The 19,310-nt window shown below is 39.8% G+C and overlaps 1 protein-coding gene and 1 pseudogene across 5 annotated transcripts in view; one reads left to right on the top strand and one right to left on the bottom strand.

The window, feature by feature from the left end:
- RUBCN (rubicon autophagy regulator) overlaps positions 1–19,310 on the top strand; it is a 65,634-nt gene that overhangs the window by 22,268 nt on the left and 24,056 nt on the right. For 3 of the 5 annotated variants that reach the window (XM_053672916.1, XM_037131861.2, XM_037131859.2), the window contains exons 2-6: positions 3,635–3,788; positions 14,888–14,974; positions 16,719–16,878; positions 17,722–17,828; positions 18,639–18,795. In XM_053672916.1, the coding sequence (XP_053528891.1) occupies positions 3,750–3,788; positions 14,888–14,974; positions 16,719–16,878; positions 17,722–17,828; positions 18,639–18,795 (550 nt within the window). In that variant the 5' untranslated portion in view covers positions 3,635–3,749. The remainder of the gene's footprint in view (positions 1–3,634; positions 3,789–14,887; positions 14,975–16,718; positions 16,879–17,721; positions 17,829–18,638; positions 18,796–19,310) is intronic. The other 2 variants (XM_037131862.2, XM_037131860.2) reach the window with 1 other exon arrangement.
- LOC119039220 (pre-mRNA-splicing factor SPF27-like) lies at positions 8,376–9,053 on the bottom strand (annotated as a pseudogene).

Below are 19,310 nucleotides of genomic sequence, written 5' to 3'. Positions count from 1 at the left end.
AAAGAAAATAGGTAGGACTTTATTCTGAGACTAGCTTTACTGCTTGTTGATGAAGATTAATTCAAGTAGAGTTAAATTATGCTGGCCCTTGCCATTCAGGCCTGGTGCTTCCTTGGCACAGGGGGAGCAGCTTAGAAAGACTACTTTTAATTTACGCGATTAAAGGAGAATACTCTCTGTACCTGTCGAAGTGGCTATGCAAAGGGGTACTTTAAACCTAATATACTTCAAAGGGCTGGCCCATGGCCAGATAAAGGCTATCTGTGAACACAGAGTGATACCACCCAAGTAATAATTATTAGACAGATTTAACTTAGGAAAGACTGATCATACTTGCTAAAATGTGGTTAAAGAATGGGGAGGGACATTTGATTTCTGGTGGTGATCTGTTTAATTGCATCTAAGATTCAGATATGAACAGATTACTCCAACCACTATATATGGGCTTCAATTGAATTTAGTATTTGAATTCCCTGAAAATGATAACTATATAATTAGGATAAAGGATCCTAAAACAGGTTAAGACACTAAACAGACTAGCTATGTAAATTTAAAAATTTTTTAAGTTCACTTTTCTTCTACATGAGTGTGTACCAAATATAGATGGTTTGGTGTATCTTAGAGTAAGAGCACATTCTTTTGTACCTTTGGTATTTCAGGGACACGTTAATGTGGGGGAAGAAAGTTCTTTAGTTTTGTCCAGAGAAGCTGTTGAAAATCTGAATGTTCAAGGTTTCTAGGATTTCAGTGCTCTTTGTACAGTTTTGGCATCAAAACCCTAGGATGATAGGGTACTTGGTGTCTGCTTTCAGGATTTATCATGATGCTCTTTGACAATTAAGCTTGTGAGATCAGTAGAGAATGAATCAGAACACAGATATGCATAGTAACTTGGGAACCAGACTGGCTGTCAGGCCTGTAAGTCTTAATTGAAACTCATTGGAATGTAAAAACTGTGTCAGTCTAAACATGCGGGTTAGCTCTGAGGAAGCATAGGAGATGGAGAGTCACTTAAGCAAAAGTTGGCAATCAGCTTGTCTCTGTAATGGCAGTTTCTCACAGTACAACAATAAATGGCATTTTAATGACCACCTCAGTCCTGTGTACATCTTAGTTATTTTAAGATATCTCTCAGGCCTGGTATAGAAAGAGAACAGGGAAGTTGCCAACAGGTACATGAAAAGGTGTTCCAGATCACAAATTATCAGGGAAATGTAAATGAAAACCTCAATCAGATGTCACCTCACACCTGTTAGAAGGGCTATCATCAAAAAGACAAGAGATAACAAGTATTGATGAGGAGGTGGAGAAAGGGGGACCCTTGTGCACTATTGGGACTATAAGTTGGTGTAACCACAATGGAAAACAGTGTGGAGATACTTCAAAATACTTAAAATAGAACTGTTATATGATCCAGCAGTTCTCTTTCTGGGTATATGTTCAAAGGTAATAAAAATCACTATCTCAAAAAGACATCCGCAATAATTTATAAAAAGATGTCTGTACCACTGTATTTACAGAAGTGTTATTTATAATAGCCAAGACATGGAAACAATCTACATGACCACTGAAAGCCTAATGGATAAAGTAAATATAATAGTGATACACACACAACAGAACATTATTCAGAAGAAAATCTTACATTTGCAACAATATGGATGGGCTTTGAAGACATTATTCTAAGTGAAATAAGTCAGACAGCAAAAGACAAATACTGTATGATCTTTCTTACATGTGAATCTGAAAAGCCCCAAATCATAGTAACAGAGAACAGATTGTTGGTTGCCAGAGGTGGGAGATGGGAAGTGGGTGAAGGTGGTTCAAAGGTACAAACTTTTAGTCAGAAGATAAATAAGTTCTGAAGATGTAATATACAGCATGGTGACTATAGTTAACAATACTGTATTGTTTATTTGAAAGTTGCTGAGAGAGCAGATCTTAAAAGTTCTCATCATGAGAAAAAAATTGTAACTGTGAGGTGATGGATGTTTACTAAACATATTATAGTAATCAGTTTGCAATATATACGTAAATTATTATGTTGTATACCTGGAACTAATATGTTGTATGTCAATTATATCTCAGTAAAATTGGGGGTGGGGAGGAAGAAAATAGAACAGGACTTTCTCTAGTGGCTGAAATGTTTTTGTTTTCTTTTTAAAGATACAGTATTACTTTTCATTTATTTTATTTTAATTAATTAATTTATTTTTAGACAGAGGGGAAGAGAAGGAGAAAGGGAAAGAAACATCAGTGTGTGGTTGCCTCTTGCATGTCCCCAAATGGGGACCTGGCCTTCAACCCAGGCATGTGCCCTGACCAGGAATTGAACCCGTGACTGTTTGGTTCATAGGCTGACGCTCAATCCACTGAGCCACATTAACCAGGGCTGGTGGTTGAAATGTTTAATGGCGTCAGGTTTAGAAAGCCTGGTGTCTCCCAGTTTGAATAAATTTTTGGTCTCAAGGCTTTCAGAGCAGAAGACCAGAGTGAGATCCATCTAGATTTCTCTTTTTAGATGGTATTCCTATACCAGGCCTAGCTCAGTTTGTTTTATTTTATATGCCTGCCTTTACTATATTCATCCATTTTTTAAAAATGGCTCAGAAAATGTACAAAAATGTGTAAGAGAGGTTAATTTTGTGTACAGATAGAAAGGATTCCAATTCAGGACCCTCCCAAACCTGTAGGAATTTAAATGATGTAAACTAGTTATGGTGAAAGTTCTTTGAAGAAATGATTACCATTCTCGTTACTGTTCTTGAAAAGAGGAAAGAGTAGTATTCTGAAGAGAAATTAAGGGATAAGGTAAAGTGTCCAGAATAACAGTTGGGGACCCAAAAGGGGGAATTTGACATTGCATCTCCTCCTTATCCAGTTTAATTCAGTGCATCCAATTGTTTTTCATTCGGTTGAAGTTGGTTTTGAGTTTTATTGGGTTGGAAGCTGTGGCGAGAAAATGCTGGAGACTCAGAAAAACCTTAAAGATCATCTAGGACAGCAATTTGTGAACTTTTCCACCAGGAGAATAAGTGAATGGTTGACTCATTTGGTGGCATGTCCCAACGTGGCTCAGTGCAAACTTAAGACATTTTTGTCTCAGTTTTAGCTTAAAAAATCATGGGGGAAAAATCCTGGACAGTTTATATTCTTATTCATAATATTCGTATATAGGTAATGTATACTTAGTGCTAGAAATATAGTGAATAAAAAGTGGTGTGGGGTGTTTTTTTTTTTGCTTTTTTGTTTGGTAGAGATTCTGGTTTTGAGTAAATGTCCTAATTTCTTTGTGTACTGTCCATGTAAAGTCATGGTTCAGAAAAGGATCTTGCTGGGACAGACTCCTAGAAACACAGGGTTATTGGCTACTTATGTTAGGATCGAATAATAGACCAAGATTATCTGGCAAAGCATAATATGCCATGTAAATATGAGGGTTTAAAAAACATCTTGGTGTTCTTTACAGCTTTAATTCTCTCAGAATTGGGTCTTATGACCAATTTATTAAAAAATTAATAGGGGAGAGAATGTTAGGATGTGGGGCAGAAAGATTCTTGCCTTAATCTTTCTCTGACATCATGAGGATTGGGTACAACAAGTAAACTGACCGTTGGTATAACTGATGCTCTTGCAGGAGGGAGCACTGGCAGTTGCTGGGTAATTTGAAGACTACTGTCGAGGGTTTAGTGTCAGCCAACAACCCCAATGTCTGGTCCAAGTATGGTGGCCTGGAACGGCTTTGCAGGGACATGCAGAGCATCCTCTATCATGGGCTCATCCATGACCAGGTATGTAGAGCTTCTTTTTTGCCAGATTGGGTGAAACAGTTGTTGGAAAGAAACAGTTGCATTGAGTTGCTGGGAGGGAGAAGATAATGGCCTCTAGTCTGAGCCCTTGAAGGAAGTGCTGTACAATAAGATGATGACGACAAGGTAGAGGATAAGGACAGTGATGATCAGTCATTGGGATTTTCCTCTTACGATCATCCTAGGACACATCTGAGAAACATTGACAGAATACCGTTATATTTAGAATATCTTATGAGCATTATTTCATAGACAATTGGTTCATGCTTATGAATAGTAGTTGTAGTTATAGCTTACTTTTTAAAATATACACTTTATTAATGTTGAGTTTTTTTCCCTTAACATCCTCAAACACTAATAAGCTTTGATTATTGACAATGAGTTGAGGGAGTTCCGACCAAGATGGAGACATAGGTGGAAACATTTCACTTCCTCGCACAACCAAAAGAAGGATAACAACCAATTTAAAAATAATAAACAACCAGAACTGCCAGAAAGTAGAATTGTGTGCAACTCTGACAACCAAGGAGTTAAAAAACATCTGGATGTAGAATCCTGGGGGAGTTGCTAAGGCAGGAGAAACTCCTAGTCTCTCAGGAGAGTTGCTTAGATAGTGGGGCTAAAGCTGAGCGCCATTGTTCCCTCTCAGGCCACTCCCTCACGGACAGCACCACAGCGCAGCAAAGAGAGTAGCCCTGCCCTTATAGGCAAGAAGGGGCTGGAAAGAAGTATTCCATGAAAGGCAAGGACCTACATCCAAGATTGCTCTATCCAGCAAAGCTTTCATTTAGAATGGAAGGCAGATAAAGTGCTTCCCAGATAAGGTCAAGTTAAAGGAGTTCATTATCACCAAGCCCTCATTTTATAAAATGTTAAAGAGACTTGTCTAAGAAATAGAAAATCAAAAAGTATGAACAGCAAAATAGCAACAAACTCATAACTATCAACAGCTGAACCTAAGAAACAACAACTAAGCAGACAACTAGAATAGGAACAGACTCACGGAAATTAGATCACATGGAGGGTTATCAGTGGGGAGTGAGCAGGGGAGAATAGAGGGGAAAGCTACAGAGTGTAAGAAGCATAATTGGTAGGCATAAAACAGACGGGGAGATTAGGAATAGTATAGGAAATAGAGAAGCCAAAGAATTCATATGTACAACCTATGGATATGAACTAAGGGGGCTGGAGGGAATGCTGGAGGGTAGGAGGGACATTGTGGAGGGGGAATAAAGGGGAGAAAAGAATTGGAACAACTGTGATAGCATAATCAATACAGTATACTTAAAAAAGAACTAAAGAAGATGAGTCGAAGCTGATAATATTTAATAGTTTTTGCTTTACCTTTGCCAGTTACTCCATTTGCAGTGTTTTAAATAAGGTTAGGTCTGAATGAAATCATTAAGTGAGTCATTGGGTCTGGTATCCTATTTATTACTTGTTAAAAATCAAACCTCACAGATATGCTCGTAATTGTGTGTTCCTAAACATTCATGTTCTTCCCATGTCAGAGCCTAGTATTTTTTTCCTGAAACTCTTCCCTGTGCCAGGCTTGTCTTTCTTTTTTTATCAAAATGTATTCTTAATTAGCAGTCACATTGGAAAAGATATAATCAATAAATTTAGATTGAGGTATTTGCAGTTGATAGGATTTACTGTGCTACCTTCCCTTCTAAAAATGTATTACCTTTAAGCAGTATCTTTAAACCAGTGTTCCTATTGGATATTTTTAGAATTTAGTGAGACACTTGGCCTAGATTAGATTTTTTTAATTCAGATTAAATTCTAAAGGCAAGGCCTTCTCTTTTAATGAGTTTTGAAAGTAGGGGAAATTTTTTATCTTTAAAGAATTGTTCTTAATGGTCATCATTATTAAAACACTATTCTAGGAATTTGGAGGCAACATTGTGTAGCAGACTAACACAAGTATTTAGGATCAGACATAACCTGGATTTAGATCCAGACTCATTGCTCACGTCCTTGGGGGGTGAGGGGAAATCACATAGTAGTTACAATTACAGATTTTCCAGTCAGACTGCTCATGTTTTAATTTCAGCTTCACCATTGTGTGGTATTAGGTAAGTTATTTAACTCTTTGTGTCTCTGTTTTCTCAGTTGTTAAATGAGGAAATAACACTGGTACCTATCTCATAGGATTGTTGTAAGAATTAAATGAGATAATACGTACGAAGCTTTAGAAAACAAATGATCAGTTTTAACTGCCAGGTTATACTACTTTTTGGGCCTTGCTTTTGTCATCTGTAAAAATGAGAATAATGTTATTTATATCACAGTGTTAGATGGAAAGATTAAGTGAAAAAGCATACAAGTTAGCCCATTGAAGTTCATGGCGTGTAGGAAGTAATTCATAAATGTTCCTTTTTCTTTAAAGTTTCAAGTTACATGTACTCTTATAAAAAATAATTATGAACATTGGAATTTCAAAATGGATTAACTTAATCCTCTGTAATCTGGTTTCTTCCCTTAAGTAATAGTTAAGTAATAATCTTTAAGTTTAAGTAATAATGATATGTTACCAAATCCAATTAACATTTTTCCTTTGAACACTGCCTTATATTCTTCACTGTTGATCACCAGCAGACCTTGACTTTTATGGCATTATTATTGTATGGCATGGAGTCCTTTTCTTACCTCTGTGACCACTTCTTAGTTTCTTCCCCTGGAATCTCTTCCTCTTGGATTTTAGTTTTTAATGGGGTTCTGTCCTATGTCCTTATCTCTTCTAACTTTGTTCATTTTCCTGAAATAACGTTATCCACCTGCATCATTTCATTTATCATCTATACAGTAATAACCCCAGGCTCAGACGTCTCTGCCGAACTCCAGCTGGCTATCTATGCTACAGACCAAACACATGACCCAAAACAAAATTCTTTTCTCCCATGAGATTACCCTTTCTCCTGGTATTTTTAATACTACTTTGTGGCATTGCCAGCTACTCAGTCTTCCAAGTTGGAAAGTAGGGAATCATGCCTACATGTTTTGTAAAAACTCAATACAAGTTTACCAGACTGATGACCATAATAGCTACTAGATTAGTGGCCCTGCCTTCTAGTTCTATTACTAATCTTACAGTGTCATCTAGAGCAACCATTTAACCATATTACAAGACAGTTTTACCAGAAAGAGAAATTGTGTCATGATGAAATAGTGAAGTCAATGAAATTCTCAAAAGATGCTCAGTAAATGCAAAACAATATTAACATATCTTATTATAGTTGTTGAAAGTATTGATATCTATGAAGGCACCTAGTTATCACAATAAAAAATATTAAAGTATGTGACCACCTGCCATATAGCAGTTGTGTTAATAGTGAAAGCAGAGCACACGAGGCCCATCTGTCACACACACACAGCAACTATAGGCCTTAGTGTAAAGAATCAGAAGCAAAGAATTCATAGTAATTTCACCACTGCTCTGTTCTGCCTTGTAAAGACCTAAAAAATGAAGTCTGTGTCAAGGGCTTGTTTTTCCCTTTCATTTCCTCCCTGAAGATTAAGGCTTTCAAAAGTCTGCCTGCTGTGTCACCCAGAAACTATTCTGGGTGTTGTGCACTGCTGGAGGGGAAGGGGTATAATGATTTGTGGAGGTCATTTCTTCTGTGCTTTCATAAGGATGTGTTATGGAATGTGTAGCATTTTTTTTTAAATCAGGGTCTTAGAAAAGCTATAATGTCATGATTATATTCTTAGACGGATCTCATTTTTCCTTGACAGCCTGTATCTGGGCTGTCTTTTAGTCTTTCCATAGCAATAACAATCACTCTTCAATATTTTGGTAGACTTTCTTATTTTTTTCTGTACCCTTATGTGCTTTTTAAAATATTAAGATTGTACTGTATATATCACTCCATAACTTGCCTCAAAATATTTAATTTTTTAATGGACAGTATATTTATATGGTTTTAAAAAACAAAGTGTAAAAACATATACAGTGAAATATCTCATTTCCTTCTGATCCCACTCCTGTTTACCAGTTAACCTCCAGAGAGTTTTTATGCTTATAAAAACAAATATGAATAATTTTCTTGGCTATACCTTCTGATTTTTAACACAAATAAGAATACATTATAATCTATTCTGCACCTTGCTTTTTTCACTTGATATATCCTGTAATTCATTTAAAATAATTACCAAAAGAGCTTCATTCTCTTTTACAGCTGTCATTTTGCAATGTTTCATTGTATGTATACATCATGCATCATTTAACCAGTCTCCTGGTAGTGGACATTTAGATTGCTGTCAGTCATTTGCTGCTGCTAAAAGTGCTCCAGTGAATAACCTTGTATGTAGGTCATTTTGCCTAGAAGTAGAAAGAACTCTTTGACTGAAGGGTATATCATTTTTGCTTTTCTTTCTTACCACCAAGTTGAATTTTTTCATTTTGCTAATGTACAACTAGAAATAACAGTCTACTTTCTATGGTTTCTAAACACTTAGCACTGATGATTTCCATAAGATGCTGTTGTCCTTCATAAGTCTAGGCGCCTGATCGTCTGTGAGAACCCAACGTGCCTTCCATTCTACCCACTACATTAATTGATCTTTTCAGAAGTCTTGTTGGATGTTTTCTTTGTTGGCCTCTCTGTATCGCTACTTTGTTTGAAAGACTTCGTTTTCTCATTGCACAGTAGTCCTTTCAGTCTCACAAATTCTTACTGACCAGGGCTATGCAGTTTGACTTCCTTTCTCTTAATTTAGATCCACCATGAGTTGCATGTTTTGTCACTGCCATTTTAAATCTCGAATATGTTTCCTTAACTTCTGGAATTCTTTTTCTGCATGTTCGATTATGTGAACTAGATTTTCATTATATGCTTTCCAGGCATTGCATCCATGCCGTGCCATTAGTTCCAGGTTCTCAGTTGGAACCATCCGATGCTGTAGCCAGGCCATAGACATGTTTACACATTCTTGCTGTGCAGTAATGTCATTTTTCTGACCTGAGGAAGGGGCTGGAAGTTCATATTGTTTTATACTGAGCAATTCAATTGGTTGTCGACCAGCTAGTCTTTCAAATTCATTTCTTACTATGTCTATTTCAAAAGCAGAATAATTTGGGGCCGTCAGGTGGCTCAGGTAGTTCTTAGAAGGTTGGTGTCTGCAAAGTTTCCTTCTCCACCAGGGCCGCAGCCACTTCCTGCACACCAGGCGCTTCTTAACTCTGGTCAAAATACAACAACCATCTACTATAACCTTTCCAGCCACCAAATCAGTGCCCACCATTCTTAGGTTCACCTCCATTTTCTCAAGGGTATGTGCTTTTTAGTATTTTTAAAAAATATTTTATTTATTTAGGTTTAGATAAGAGGGGTAGGGAGGGAGAAAGAGAGGGAGAGAAACATTGACCTGTGAGAGAACCATCCATTAGTGGCCTCTCTTACATGCTCCTGGCCGGTAACTCAAGCATGTGCCCTGACCGGGATTGAACTGGCAACCCTTTGCTTTGTGGGAGGATGCCCAGCCAACTGAGCCACGCCGATCAGGGCTGTGCTTTTGAATTTTGATAGCTGTTGCTAAATTGCCCTCCAGGAAGTTACACCCTCTCTAACGTGTAAGAGTGTTTAATTGTCTGTTTACACCCTCATTAACATGTAAGAGTGTTTAATTCTTTATACCATTGCCAGTAGAGGATGTTATTAAACTTCAAACTATCATCAATAATAATAGGTGAAAAGTTACATTTCTCTTACCATTAAAGATGTTTATAATAGTCATTAAATTATTTTTTTGTGAACTTTTACTGGTTTTTTCCCATTTCCCGTTTTCCTCAGATTTTTAAGTCTTATCCTGTGGATTTGTAGGAGCTCTGTATTTATTAAGAAAACTCACAGCAAACACACAGTGTAATACACAGATGATGTATGATAGAATTATACACTTGAAACTTATATAATGTATCAACCAATGTTATTCCAATAAATTTAATAAAAAAAGAAAATTAGTCCTTTGTCTGTAATGTGAGTTAAAAATATTTTTTCATAGTTTGTCTTTTGACTTTTTGTAAAAGATTTTGTTTACTTATTTTTAGAGAAGGGAAAGGAGGGAGAAAGAGAGGGAGGGAAACATCTATGTGTGGTTGCCTCTCAGGCACCCCCTACAGGGGATCTGGTCAGGGCACAACCCAGGCATGTGCCCTGACTGGGAATCGAACCAGTGACCCTTTCGTTTCCAGGCTGGCGCTCAGTCCACTGAGCCGCAGCACCGAGGGCTCTCTTTCTACTTCTCTTCCTTCTCCTCCTCCTTCCTTCTTTCTCCTCCCCCTCCTCTCTGTCCTCCTCATCCTCCTCACTCCTCCTTCTTCCCTTCTTTCTTCTCATTCATATTTAGGTCTTCAATCTAGCTGGGATGTGTTTTGGAATATAGTATGTGGAGAATGCTTAAATTTGTCTACTTGTAACTAGCTAATTTTCACAACAGTACTTGTTGATCATTTATTTCTTTTCCATTGATTTTTTTCCAAAAGTGGTTTATTAAGTAAGTCTAAAATTTTTTTAAATAGACTATTTTTTAGAGCAGTTTTAGGTTCTCAGTCAAATTGAGTGGAGGTTACAGAGATTTCCCATTAACTCCCACCTTCACTCACACGTAACCTCTCTCATTATCACTGTTCCCCACCAGAGTGGCGCATTTGTTACAACTGAACATACATTGATATGTCATTATCACCCCGAAGTCCATAGTTTACATTAGGGTTCACTTTTGGTCTTATATAGCCTATGGTTTGGACAAACTTTTAATGACATGTAACTACCACTATAGTAGCACACAGAGTAGTTTCACTGCCCTAAAAATCCTCTTGTGCTTCAACTACTGTTACCGAACAGACCCATGGGGGTGGGGGACAAGATACTATTACCGAATGGACCCTCCTCTTCTCCCAGGGTCCCCCCGTACTAGGTTCACCTTGCCCACTGCTAGGGAATTACAGCTTTCAATGTCAGATATTGCTGAAAAGGCAAGGGATTATTTAAAAGTTATACAGACTTAGAGTAATGACTTAATGTCTTCATGAAGATCCCAAAGTCCCTTAAAATACCCACAAACACACACAGTCCTTCCTTCCCCCCTTTGCCTGGTCTGGGGTACCGTATCTCAGGGAAAGAAATAGAATTCTGTGGCTCAGGTGGACCCCGGTTCCTCCCAGTAATCCATGCTCAGCCAGCAGGCCTCCCTCGCTTCCCAGCACCATCAGCTGTGTCGCTGCGGAGATCTATTAATCTGAACCTGCGTGGCACCTTCTCCTTGCCCACCAGCAAGAGTCCTTTTACCCCTTCCTTTCTGCAGCATCTCTCCTGCATTCTTCTTTTTTTTCTTAACTTTTTTATTGATTATGCCATTACATTTGTTCTATTCCCCCCTCCATTCCCCTCCACCCTGCATACCCCTCCCCCATTCCCCCTTTAGTTCATGAACACGTGTCTCAAATTCTTTAGATTCTGTATTTCCCCTACTATTCTTACCCTCCCCCTATCTATTTTCTATCTACTGTCTATGCTACTTATTTTCTGTACCTTCTCCCCCCTTCTCCTCCTCCCACTCCCCTGTTGCTAACCCTCCATGTGATCTTCATTTCTATGGTTCTGCTCCTGATCTAGCTGTCCTCTTAGTTTGCTTTTGTTTTAGGTGTGGTTAGTAATAACTGTGAGTTTGCTGTCCTTTCACTGTTCATCTTTTTTATCTTCTTTTTCTTAGGTAAGTCCCTTTAAGATTTCATATAATAAGGGCTTGGTGATGATGAACTCCTTGAATTTGATCTTATCTGAGAAGCACTTTATCTGCCCTTCCATTCTAAATGAAAGCTTTTCTGGATAGATCAATCTTGGTTGTAGGTCTTTGGATTTCATGACTTGGAATACTTTTTTCCAGCCCCTTCTTGCCTGTAAGGTCTCTTTTGAGAAATCTGCTGACAGTCTGATGGGAACTCCTTTGTAGGTGACAGTCCCCTTATCTCTTGCTGCTTCTAGGATTCTCTCCTTCATTTGAATCTTGGCTAATGTAATGATGAAGTGCCTTGGTGTGTTCCTTCTTGGGTCCAACTTATTTGGGACTCTGAGTTTCCTGGATTTCCTGAAAGTCTATTTCCTTTGCCAGATTGGGGTGGTTCTCCTTTATTATTTGTTCAAATAAGTTTTCCACTGGTGGCTGTGCCTTTCCCCCTTCTGGTACCCCTATAATTCGGATGTTGGAACGTTTAAAGATGTCCTGGAGGTTCCTAAGCTTCTCCTCATTTTTCTGAATTCTTATTTCTTCATTCTTTTCTGTTTGATCATTTTTTTCTTCCTTCTGGTCTACTCCATTGATTTGAGTCCCAATCTCCTTTCCATTACTATTGGTTTCTTTTGTATTACCATTCATTTTAATTAGTTTAGCTTCCATATATTTCTCTAATTTGTGACTAAAATCAACCAGTTCTGTGAGGATCCTGATAAGCAGTGTTTTGAACTGTGCATCTGAAAGATTGGCTATTTCTTCATCGCTTAGATTGATCGGCTCTGGGGCTCTGAGTTGTCCTAGAGCCATTTTTGGTCTGTTCCCGCCGTTAAGTAAGCAGAGCGAAGCCTTAGTTGTTTACCAGGGCAGGGCCACCCAGGTCGCTGGTTTGTGACGCTGTGTGTGTGGGCGTGGTCAGAGAGGGAGCAATGGCGGTCCTCTCCGCTAGCCCAGTCCGTCCAGTCCCACCATTTGCCCGGGGCCTGTTTATCCGATCGGAATTGTGCGAGCCTGCTTCCCTGCGCCTGCTCCCCTGTTCACTGGTTTATCTGCACGCAGATGCATGACCGACCGCAGACAGCCAGCCGCACCTCTCCCGTGTGTGTGCCCGTAGCTAGCCCGTGATCTGCGCTTTCAGCTGCTTGCGCACCACCGGTTCGGGGATTTTTTTTGCCAACCTGCTCCGCTGCTGGCTTCGCTTCTCTTACCAGTTTAGCTGAGCACTTCGTTGTCTTTGGACTCCGTATTGCCAGTTTTCTGTGTGGCTTGGTTGTGCTTTTTGTTGTTAAAAATAGTTGTTCTTAGATTTGGTTGTGCACGGAAGCAAGGTGGTTCCACCTGCACCTCCATCTTGGCGGAAGTCTCCTGCATTCTTCTGAACTGCTAAGAGAGAGCTCTGCATCGCTGCTACATCGTGCTTTCCGGCTTCCTAAGCTGCATGGCAAAGGGAGCCCCAGCGCCACATGGTCCTAACCTTTCTCACCAAAAGCCACATGGTCCTAACCTTTCCTGACAAAGCCATGTGTCCCCAACCTAGCATGGCTGCAAACCTGTGCCCTGTTAAATCCCAGTGCCAATTTCCCTCTGTAGCCCCATTTTTGACTCCTCCCACAATCAGTTGCATTTGCCAGCATTCCCATATTTGTCTAGCTTTTCTGGGCTGCCATAGTAAGTCCAGACAGGTGTGGCCCTGTGGTGTGTGGCCCTGTGCTGTGGAGCCAATAATCTCTTAGCTCTTAGGCAGGCTCTGTAACCCCCGGGGGAGTTGCCTCCCAGTTACATCATGGATTGAAGTCATTCCCATCTCCCTGGCTCAAAACATGGCTATAGCTGTTTAACATATCCATGACACCAGTTAAAAGTTATAGATATGAGCTATGGCTGGCTTAGCTTCGTGAATTGATCACAGGCCTGCAAATCAAAGGGTTTCTAGTTTGATACCCAGTCAGGGCACATGCCTGGGTAGCAGGCCAGGTCCCCAGTGGGGGGGGGGGGGCATGTGAGAAGCAACTACACACTGATGTTTCTATCCCTCTCTTTCTTCTTCCCTTCCCCTCTCTCTAAAAATAAAAAAAAATCTTTAAAAAAAGTTATAGATATGTTAAATGACCATTCCTGAGGCTAGTTGCAAAACTTACTATGCAGAATAACTCTCAATGGCCCTGCCCCATGTGTCCCATCCCCCAGTTCAGACTCCTGGGGATAAGGACATCCTATATATATATATTAAAAAATTTCCTGGACACCCTGAGTTCTGGACCCCATTACAGATCTATATTTGGGGGCCCTGTGGCTGCACCCTGTTCCACTACTCATTTGTTCTAGCCTTCCATTGCTCCAAACCCTTACAACCACTGTCTTTTTATTGTCTCCATAGTTTTGCCTTTTTCACAATATCATGTAGTGGGTTGGAATCATAAGGTATGTAGCCTTTTCATATTGAATTCTTCATTTAGTGATATGAATTTAAATTTCCTTCATGTCTTCTTATGGCATGATAACTCATTTCTTTGTAGTGCTGAGTAATACTCCCTTGTCTGGATGTACCACAGTTTATCCATTTACCTACTCATGGACATCTCTGTTGCTTCCAGGTTTTGGTAACTATGAGTAAATCTGCTGTAAACATCCGTGTGTAGGTTTTTATGTGGGCACAAGTTTTCAGCTCCTTGGGTAAATAATAAGGAGTGTGATTGCTGGACCACATGGTAAGAGTGTGTTTACTTTGTGTATGTTTGATGTGTTGTAAGAAACTAGCAAACTTTTCCAGAGTGGCTGTAACATTCTGCATTGCTACCAGCTGTGCATAGGAGTTCCTTTTGCTCCGAAACCTTGCCAACATTGGATGTTGGCATTGTTCTGGATTTTGGCTATTCTCATAGATATATGGTGATATTGTATTATTTTAATTTGTATTTCCCTGATGACATATGATATGGTCTGTCTTTTCATGAGTTTATTTGCCATGTGTAAGTCTTTGGTGAGGTGCCTGTTAGGGTGTTTGGCCATTTTTAAAATCAGATTTTGTTTTCCTTATTGTTGAACGGTAGAGAGATAGGGGTAGAAAACAGATGATTTTCACTCTGTGATCTTCTATATCATATGTTTGAATTACTTTTTCAAAAGAACAGTTAAAATAGTTTTAAACACTTATTCTTTAAAAAGATAAATATTTATATGTATATATATATAGACAGACACACACACACGTACTCTTTGATTACTGCTGAGAACTTTTTTTTTAGGCAAAGGAAGGTTATGCTTGTTTTCTCTCTTTGAATGCCCAACACTGGAAGTAGATTTGGTCCAAAATGGTAGTGATTTGTTTACTGTGTGTATTCCCACAGCAGGTGTGTTGCCGCCAGACTGATTACTGGCAGTTTGTGAAAGATATTCGCTGGCTTAGTCCCCACTCCGCCCTTCATGTGGAAAAGGTAAGAAGTGAAGGTAACCACAAGGTTTTGTTGTTTAATGTTCTGTTTGGAGAGTCTCCTGGGGTAGAAGGATGGTGTGTATCAAATTTCTTATTAACTGAGGAGAGGAAATTATGCCTGTAGGACTGATTTGGAGAGGAGGATTATTTGCTTTAAAAAATAAACCTTGCAAACCCATTTCTCTAGGTCACTTTCTGTCCTCTGCAGAAGGGTTGAAAAAGTTTTGTTGTTTTCAAAAGGTCTGCATATATGGGACCAGAGTGAAGCTTTTTAAAACGCAGGGCATACAGCAAGAGATTCCCTGAGTGGTTGGGGGAAGTAGGTCTGAAATGTTAATAACTGTTTTAGAAGAAAAGAATGTGCCAATTAGAAAGAAATGTGAGGTTTCTGGAGGCCAATATCAAATAGCACTAAGCACGTTCCTGATGGCTTTGGCTACCATCATACTGCTCCACTCTTCTGTCCTCTCAGCTGTCATTGTACTCCTGATTTCCAGTCCCAGAAACAGAGCGTAAGATGGTTAGGTGCCTTCGCCAGAGTTTCTCAGCTAGTTCCAGATCAGTAACTGCTAAATTTATGTATCTATTTATTTAACTCTTTATTTTGGAAAAATTCAGTATATTCAAAATTAAAGAGAATAGTGTAATGAACTCTAAAATAGCCATCACCCATCTTTAATACTTATTAATTCATGGTTGGTCTTATTTCATGTATTACTCCACCCACTGCCAGATCCATTGTTGAGATGGTGTTCAGAAAAGTAATTTCTTTTTAAATGGTCAGGGAACCAAATAACAAGGTCTCACACTACTTTTTTTTGTGAAGAAGAACCCAGAGCCCAATAATTTTCTTATCTAGATTTTTTTGTCTTCATTTTATTTTTCTCACCAAACCTCCCACTAATTTTTTTAGAAAGTATATTGTTGCAGTCATTTACTCTTAGAAACAGCTTGAAATTGTCATCCATACATTTTTTTGATCATGGGCTGTTGTACCTTGCTTTCAGAAACAGCCCAGTAGAAGGAGGTTCCAAATAGAGAATACTGTGGCTAGAGGAAAAATGAGGTGTTTAGATGGTCTCTCCTCGGGGATATTTTTCCTAGATTTCCAACCCCCCTTCCCCTGGACAGCCCTCCGCCCCGCCACCAAGCATTTGTTGCATTCTTTTATGAAGGCCATCTTAAGTAGAGGACTCTGTAGAGAAGGCAAGAGGTCGAGTTTATTCTTCCTCTGAACACATGGAATAGATGCCTCTTTGGAGATGGAACACTAAGGGACAGGTGTAGCAGCTTTGTTTTCTCTAGGGCACAGGTGGCAAACACAAGGCCCACAGGCTGAATCCAGCCCTCCATCTTGTTTCTACCCGGTGGCAGCGCTGAGCTCCTTGCCCCTAGTTAAGGAGTAGTTACATCTGTACAGTCCTAACATTCCATTCGGCCCTTTGAAGGCAACTACAAGGCTGATGTGGCCCCTGGTGAAAATGAGTTTGACACCCCTGCTCTAGGAGCAGCATATTAGGTCTTAACTGGAGAGTCTCCCTCTCCAGTGGCCCAATCTAGCAGCGGAACCATTAATCCCTTCCTTCCCTCTCCTTCCTCAGTAACCTCTAAAGCTAGCTGGAGGAAAAATAACCTCTGATTGCCTCCTCTTAACCTGTCTCAATTTTGTTTTCAGGTCATTAGGCTTCCGTCTTGCTGTGTTTTACCAGTATACATGTTTTGACTCATGCCTTTTTACTTCCTAGTTCATCAGCTTGCATGAGAATGGCCAGAGCAGCACTGATGGTGTGAGTGAGCGTGTCATTGCAGAGCTGTGGCTGCAACACAGCTTGCAGTGCCACTGCCTCTCAGCTCAGCTCCGACCTCTGCTTGGGGATAGACAGTATATCAGAAAATTCTACACAGGTAGGTAGAGGTCACTTAGCCAGGATTGTGGCATATACTTCCTCATTGTTTTCCTCTTTACTCTTCCTTTGTAGACTCATTCTTAACCAAGGTCTCATGCTTTTACTTGATATCATAGAGATGTTAATCAGAAACATGTAGTCTTGTCTCTTATTTCCTATGTTATGCACAAACTTATTCCCCTACTCACATATATACAAACCAATAAGAAAAACTGCTATTTACTGAGAGTTTCTATGTTCCAGCACTGTTATATACTTTTTGTTCATATACTTTTTTTTTTAAGATTTTATTTATTTACTTTTAGAGAGAGGGAGAGAAAGAGGGAGAGAGAGACATTAATGTGTGAGAGATATGTGGATCAGTTGCTTCTCACATGCTCCCAGCTGGGGACCTGGCCTGCAACCCAGGCATGTGCCCTGATTGGCAATCCAACCAGCGACTTTTCAGTTTGCAGGCGGGCACTCAATCCACTGAGCCACACCAGCCAGGGCTATACATGTACTTTTAACATAGCCCTGAGAGTTGGGTATTGATATGCTTGTTTTCCAATCAGGGAAGTAGAGCTCAAGGAGGTCAGGTTACTTGGCCAAAACCACCCAGAACCAGGATTCAAATCCGGGTCATTCTGACTTTGAAGCCTATTGTCCTGGCCCCTCTCCTGTACTTTATTGTACTTTATTTGTTACTGGCTCCCCTTCTTTCCACAGTGGCATAATTCTCCTCAAGTCATGTTAACCTTTTCCCCTTCTTCTTTCCTGAGCTGCTTCTCCCAGGATCATACAGGGAAGCCAAAGATCTCCCTATTGGGCTCCATCACTGTGACAGCTTTTCTCTCCCCAGATACTGCTTTCCTGCTAAGTGATGCCCATGTCACGGCCATGCTCCAGTGCCTAGAAGCAGTGGAACAGAACAATCCCCGCCTCCTGGCCCAGATTGATGCATCTATGGTAAAAGGGGCAAAGAATTCTCTGTGTTTGTGCTGGCCTCCTAGACCTCACCAGAAAGGCTTTCATTAACAAAAAAAAACAACAAAATTTGGAAAAGAAGGGGATGTACTGTTAAGTACCTATTGAAGGCAAAAGTCTAAGCTTAGGTCTGTTTGAAAAGGGAGGTGTCTATTTTTTTTTAATTCTTTTAAAAATCTTTAATTTGAGTAAACACCTCTATAAGGGCTGGTTTGGCAAAGGGCTGGGGAGAAAAGGAATGATTTTGAATCAGGAGTAGGATTTCTAGTGTCAGACCTAGTATGGCCTAGTATTATACTGAATCATTTTCATCCTTGAAGAATAAAGAAAATTTTATCGCTTGATATTGATTAGTATTAACTCCCGGATTCACTTATCCTATCACTAAAGCAGTACCGCAGCTAGAATGGAATTACATTCCCTATCTCTCCTGGTTTTAAAGTTTTTATTCTTGGTTACTACCTATTGAATACTATGGATGTGTCAGACATGATGCTATGCACAATTAATGTATCATTGCATTTAATCCTCACAACTCTAGGAGGTTGCCATTAACCTTATTTTATAAAGGAGGCCACTGAGGGATAGAATAGGTAAGTCACTTACCCCAAGTTTGGACCAAATAGCTTATAAGTGATAGGGCCTGGATTTGAATGTTAGTCTGACTTCTGAGTCCATCTGCGCAGCAGTCCAAGCCTGCTGCCAAAGGTCAGCTTCTACTAGTGTTTCTGTGGTGCTTAGTACCCCTCTGAGGACCTCTATGCTTGACTCTGACACATGTTTTTTTTGTAGTTTGCCAGAAAGCATGAGAGCCCACTGCTGGTGACAAAGAGCCAGAGCCTGACAGCTCTGCCTGGTTCCACATGCACCCCTCCGATCAGCTTTGCTCAGCATTCCTACTTTGGGTCCTTCTCTAACCTTCACCAGTCCATACCCAACCATGGCCCAGGTATGGGGACAGGAAGGGGTTGTCACGACATGTATCCCCAACTTGGAAAGAAGACTTGGTGGGTGCTCACAGGCTAGGTAGAGATAGAGCCTTGGGTTGGTGCAGTTTGTCAAGCTTCGTGTCTTAATAATGGACTTCTTAAAAAGTTATACAGCAACTAAGATAATTCAGTAAAATCATTAATGTAACAGAGGAAAGAGAGGTGTTTTTAGATTCCCCTGGGTTTCTAATCTGCATTGCCAAGAAGGCATTTCAATAATAGTAGCTAACATGTATTGAATGCCTACCATATGCCAGGCTGTGTTGGAAGCAGTTGATCTTCAAAACAGTCCCATAAGGTGGGTGTTATTATTGCTCATTTTACAGATGAGGAATGCATACTAATAAGCCATGAAGCCACTGTTTTAAGAGCTTATTTTCTTGGCTCAGCTGTTTCTAAGTAATTTTTTACTCACCTTAAATGACTTAGCTTTTCTGAGGTGACACCATGTGTTCTGATCACCCAGTAATGATAG

The sequence above is a fragment of the Artibeus jamaicensis genome, unplaced genomic scaffold (assembly GCF_021234435.1).
Source record: "Artibeus jamaicensis isolate MK-2021 breed Jamaican fruit bat unplaced genomic scaffold, CSHL_Jam_final contig_793, whole genome shotgun sequence".
NCBI classification, from domain to species: domain Eukaryota; kingdom Metazoa; phylum Chordata; class Mammalia; order Chiroptera; family Phyllostomidae; genus Artibeus; species Artibeus jamaicensis.
This window is presented reverse-complemented; position numbering and strand designations above follow the sequence as displayed.